Source organism: Lichenostomus cassidix, chromosome 6 (genome assembly GCF_008360975.1).
Source record: "Lichenostomus cassidix isolate B80296 chromosome 6, HeHo_3.0, whole genome shotgun sequence".
Classification (NCBI taxonomy): domain Eukaryota; kingdom Metazoa; phylum Chordata; class Aves; order Passeriformes; family Meliphagidae; genus Lichenostomus; species Lichenostomus cassidix.
In genome coordinates this window covers 25563350-25569349 of record NC_139487.1, presented here as the reverse complement: position 1 = coordinate 25569349, position 6000 = coordinate 25563350, and the positions used below count along the sequence as shown (strand labels likewise).

Genomic DNA, 6000 nt, shown 5'->3' with positions numbered 1-6000 from the left:
AGGTCAGATAAAATTTTTAATTATGTTGCACATAAACGACTGAGTTCAGAGCCTCTTCTAGGGGTATTACAGACTGTTTCCAAGGCTGGGATTTTAGGAATGAATTTCATTTCTCAATTACTTGCATCCCTTCCAATCCATGAGCTCAGTGGGACCAGAAGTAAAGCAAAATTTGGCCTACCATTTCGGCTGTTTCAGTACGACTTTCATATGGATCCTTTACACAATTAATTGTCAGACTTCAGAGAAAATGTTGCCCCATTCACTGTAAAATAGGAAGGTCCACAGAGGAAAACAGTTGCAATAGAGAACCACACAAACAACATTAAGACTATCTAGCTGGATGTTTTCAACCCTTTTTGTTTTCCTCTGCAAACAATGACAGTTTCAATAAGATCTGAAGTGATGCTCTTAACAAATAATACACTAGTCTGTCATGTGGTTAATATTAACGTCTCTCTATTCAAACATGCTGAGAACTGAATAGAACAGTTAACATATAACAGTCACACATCCTTGCTGAGTACAAGATCGTATCTCTAACATGAAGATACCCTCACCATTTCAGATCTTCAGCTATCATTCAGTTAAACATTTCATTCTCTTAAATACATTGCTTGTCTCCTCTTCCTGGGTCTTTCGGGGGTGCTGCATGAACACATCCTCTCCCTAAAGCCATTGCTTATGATATGGTTCTTTCTTCAACTGAAATCTTGCTGTGTGTTTCCATTATGTTGCCAGAGGTGAATTTGCAGAGCTTAGGGGAGAGAAGATCTTGCATCTGAATTGAAAAGGTTTAATTTTTAAACACCAATTTGGGCAGGATTCTGCACTGTATTGCAGAAAGACCATCTCGATGAAATTAATGGTGAACAAGTTATTAATTGTGATCAACCTTTTCAAATTATTGAATCAGAGCTTTATATAGCACCCAGATTTTATATTACAGGTATGTTCACAGGGCTCATGGGCAGAGGCAAGCTCCCTTTGCTCCTGTCCTGAGATGGGGGGATGCAAATGGTGTTGGCAGAAAAGTCAAATGTTCATGGGGATGCAAAGCTGAGCCCCACCTAAAACACCCTGCATTTCAGAGGGCTTGTCTGGTGTGGCCTGGGGCCATAGCCACCCCAGTCAGCTCAGCTCACTCACAGTGACATTGTGCCCAGCCACAGCACATTGCAGCAAAACCTCGGGGGAAACCAAACCCCACGGGGGTCTCACCTCACTGCTACAGCAAAAGCTCTGTCTTTGCAGAAGGGAGGCTGAACGAGCCACACTCCCTCCTGGGGCATAAAACAATAGCTTGCCCTCAAATGTATTTCTATTGAAAACACACAGCAAAGATTACAGCCATAGAAAATTCTGTAAACAGGACAATTTCATCAACTCCATCTTTAAAAGAACCCCCAAAACCACAAAAGCAACCCAAAGTAAGACTTGCTGAATGAAGACTGTGAATAATAATTCTTTTTACTGCCTTAACAAAAAAAAAAAAATGACATACACCTTGAGCATTTCTTTTCCAAATTTACTTGACAGAGGTTAAAATATTGCTTTATTCTGACTCAACATACAACAGCACTGTGTGATTGATTGTGCTATTTAGGGACATCTTGAGACTTGTGAACTAGAAAGTCTGGGGCATATTAATAAATTTAACAATTACTTTGCTTCAAAGGAATGTTTTAATACATTCTGTATATAGTATAATTTTTTTTAAATCAGTCCCCTGACACTAAACAGGGAAGGCTACTTAGCAATTATTTATTAAAGTTGATTTTTCCCCCAAGAATAAGCAGATTTTTTTTTAACACTAATAAAACCAATAACGTGTGTCATTGAACCCAATTAATTGCATTATTGGCACATTTTGTTACAAATTATGGGGGGAAGAGGGACTCAAAAGAAAGCTAATGCAAAAAGTGCTTATAATGTGATTAGGATGTGGAACCAGGGAATGATACTTCCTCTCTGAGGCTCTGATCCCCTGCAGGGAGTGACTTTGTAGGAACCATCTGCTCTTATAAAGCTCCATTAGAGTCAGAGCTCTGCATGCCTGTGGCTCTGCCCATACTGAACCATCTGCAGGGGTGAAGCTTTAAAGTTCACAAGCCTAAGCCATAATTAATTAAAGTGACTGGAAAACTGAATGCAGGAGCAAATTAGGCAGCGTGGACACTTATTGGCTGGATTTTGATCATATTGGATCTCCCTGACTCTTCTCTGAACAAGCCATAATAAAAAATAAGTTAAAAAAAATACACACACACTGAGAAGTGATCCTTGAGAGCTTACAAATGCCTTCAAAGTGTAAAAGTTTAGAAATGTTGAGGGGTGCTAACGAACAATGGAGTTTATGTTTCCACTTAACAAAACCCAAACCAGAAACCAAAACCAAACCTGTTGTGATACAAACTTCTGCATTTTCTCTTGTTCTTCTTCTTCACTCTCCACCAAGGCAGCTCTGATAGGGAAAGCTCAGAAGATAGAGCAGCTGTGGGATCCTGACCACTGAATCTCTACAGACCCCAATCCCACTCCCACTCTCGGCCAATCCCAAAGCTCCTAAATTATTCCATTGACTTTCTTGGGCTGACTGACACATCAAATTAGGGTTGAGCATTAAGCATCTGTTCAATTCAGGGATGTTGTCGTCATCCCACAGCAGGTACCAGACCCCAGAAGTAGGTGCCTGTGTGCCTGTTGTCATGGTGTGAGCCTGGAATCAAGAGCAGAGGGGGAGAGGGGACTGGGTCTGTGTTGGGCTCACAGAACGTGTCCCCCAGGGTCTGAATCCCTGCCCAGCAGCTCGCTGCAATGCTGCCCTGAAACCAGAAATGCATCTAAGAGTGGTATTTGGCCTTTACTGACAAAAAGATGCATAGCCTAAGCCTTCAGACAGCCGAACAGGACCACGGTCAAATCCTCTGTAACTGAAACTGTAATCCTGCCTAGAAAGCACCTGAAAGCACGCTTCATCCCTCCTGGAACTTTTCCCTTAAAAAAATATTTTGTTAAAAAACACTATGATATGAGGGCGATTGACTATTTGGTTTCTTCTAAGTAGATGCTCTTAAATTAATGCATATAAATAATTTGTATTTAACTTCCTCCCTTCCTGTTTAGCAAAGCATCGAATGCACAGATCTCTCATTTCCCCTCCCACAACCCCCGCACAGAGTCACTTGGTCAGCACCGAGTCTCTTTGTGTTTCACTTTTTAAGACAAATTGTGCCTCTCGCTCTGCCTTGGCCGTGGGGCTCATGGGCAGGAAGGCTGTGTTCTCGCTGGCGCCGCTCGCTGCCTCTATGCTCGCCAGCTCCAAGTCCTCCGACCGCCGCGCGTCCGTCAGGATCCGGATCTGCTCCTGCACAGTTTCTAGCAGTATTTTCACTTCGTGTTGTTCTGCTATAAGACAATTACTGACTGGGGAACTCACATTGACAAGTTCAGCAGAATAGGAGTTTTTGCACCATTTGATGCCTGTTACTTCAGAAACATTTTGCATTTGCATGCAGGCTTCGTCCAAGCCCACAGACGGGATGATGGGAACGGAGTTGGCCCTTGAAGAGGAATAGCTGACCAAGTCCTTCTGATCCACGTTATTAAAATATGGGGTTGTCTCTCTTGAAGGCAGTTGCATATTTATTGAAGTATTCTGAGGAGTTTTTAAACCACTGGATGAATACCTGGAAAGAGTAAAAAAGAGTTCTCGTTGTACATTGAATGGTCAGATGCACCCAGCAGCAGGGGATTTAGTGAACTGAGCTGAGGAGATACACACCATTTTCTCCTGCAATAGAGGAGCACTTGGCCATGGTGGGACCCTGAGGGAAATAACTGGAGACTGGTTTTGATTCTCAAACCTGCCACTGGCAAAGAACTGCTTTTCTCTCAGTCTCATTTTGCCCACCAGCATATGAGAATAATGGAAATTCCTTTTAAAAAGATTTCAGGAGTTATAATGTATTCTTAGCTTTCTTTTGAAATTAAATTTGGAATTCTATTCCTACATTTCTGGTTGGGGAAATGGATGGACACTTTCTTCTATGACAGAACTCTCAATGTCAAATGGTTGTTTCAGGAAAACACTTCAAAAAAGTGCAGATAAAAAAACTTCAAACACATATGGCTGTGTAGTCTTTATTTACATAGAAATGATTCAAAAAAGCAGAGCATCTAAGTACAGTGTACCTCTGAAAAATCTCTGTTTTTCAATAGCCCATCCTCATAATTTTGGCCTTATTTGTTTTATAAGATTTCATCTGGAAATAGAGCTAATATATAGGGCTTGAGCAAATGTTTGTGTTCTCTTGACACTGTAAAACCATTTGAAAAAAATCCTTTATCCTCCACTAATACATATTATAACACAATTTTACTTATTGTGAGGCAACTTGGTGAATTTTTATCAACATTTCCATTTTGTTTCAAAGCCAAACTCTGTTTTGTTTATGAGAAATACTTAAAAAACCAGAAATGGAAAGTATACTAAATATAAAATAAAGGAAACAATGATCCAAAAAAAAAAAAAAAAAGTTTCCCATGTGAAGGTAGATTTCTAGAAATATGGTGCTCTGGGAGTTACTACATTGCCAGTCATGATGGTTGAGGACCACAGACATCACCTCGGTACTAGAACATAATTTATTTATAATCAGCTTATCACTATTTAATAAGGCAAGCTAATGGTGAATCTAATATGTTTTATCCATGGATGAGGAGAGCAACATTTAGATCTGGTGTGGAAGCAGGTGCTCTGACTTGAAAGGTATTATTCCAAAAGCTCCTTAAACCTACCGGATCTCAGTAGGAATATCCTTCTACTCACATGTGCCTCGCAGCTTGGGGTGTGAGCAGAAAAGTTAAGGAAAAGAAAGTGAATCACGTGAAACTGCCATAGCCCAGTATTAGCCCACAACAGTAATTAACTGGAAAGGCTTCCTCTGGCCCCATCCTCCTGGCGAGGTGTCAGGCAGGAGGGAGCAGGAGATAACTTTAGGCTCATTTCCAGCAGAGCTCCACTGATCTGTAATTAACTTGTCTGTGGGGGCACTGAGTTTGTACAAGTGCTCCACACATCCCCCTGTCCACAGGCACACGTGGAGCTCAGCACAGCCTGGCACCAGGACTCTCCTGACATCCCCAGAAGGTGCATCTGGGAGCAGGAGATACGGAGGAACTCTGCTGCAAGGTGAGGGAAAGCGTCACTGCTTTGGGAAGTGGGACCCAGAGGAATAATAGCACAAGCAGCTTCCTGGGGTATGTGCTGGAACTCCTTGTCCATGCTGTGCAGGGGCAGCTGTTTTACACTGGAGACCAGCTTGGGTTAATTACATTGGCACTGTGCTTAGACACACCTGGAGCCATTCGTGGAGGGGCTTTTTACACCAGTTCTCAAGACTCAGGATGAATGAAATACTGATCAGGGATATTGTTCCCAAGAGAGGACAATTAAAAAAAACAAATGAAAACAAAACAGTGCAGACCTTTGGGTTGTGCCCATTCTTGTTTCCTTTGCTTATATATAATTGTTCAAACGACTATAGCTGGAGAGATCGCATCAGTTGCATTAGTCCCTTTTTTGGTAATTCAGGCCCTAAATATATTCTGGGCTGCACCCTGAAAACAAAGGGAGTGAATGTTTTTAATGAATTTCACATGCAATGTATGTATTATATGGATGATATAGAAGCAAAAAGAAGAAAATACTGAATTAAAATGGGTTTGGTGAGAAAACAGTAACATTTGCCAGTTCCACAATAGAGATTCTATTCTTCTTGGTATTTTGAAAACTAACTGGCAGCAGCAGTGATATGTAACGCAATGCCTGGCATATTTCCATAATATTTTTTGAAATACAGATAGACACACCAATTTAATGGCAGCATTACATGTTTCTGCCCTGTGCTCACAGGGCTTTCAAAGGAGAACTGATGTTGAATTGAAGTGCATACACTGTGTGCAACAGGTGAGGTATTAAACTGGAAGGGATATTAC

General features: G+C 41.3%; 1 protein-coding gene across 3 annotated transcripts in view; it reads right to left on the bottom strand.

Annotated features, from left to right (window-relative positions):
• Positions 1-442: 442 nt before the first annotated feature.
• NRG3 (neuregulin 3) overlaps positions 443-6000 on the bottom strand; it is a 341403-nt gene continuing 335845 nt past the window's right edge. For all 3 annotated transcript variants that reach the window (XM_085064086.1, XM_085064085.1, XM_085064087.1), the window contains one exon: positions 443-3689. In XM_085064086.1, coding sequence (XP_084920212.1) covers positions 3182-3689 — 508 coding nt within the window. In that variant the 3' untranslated portion in view covers positions 443-3181. The remainder of the gene's footprint in view (positions 3690-6000) is intronic.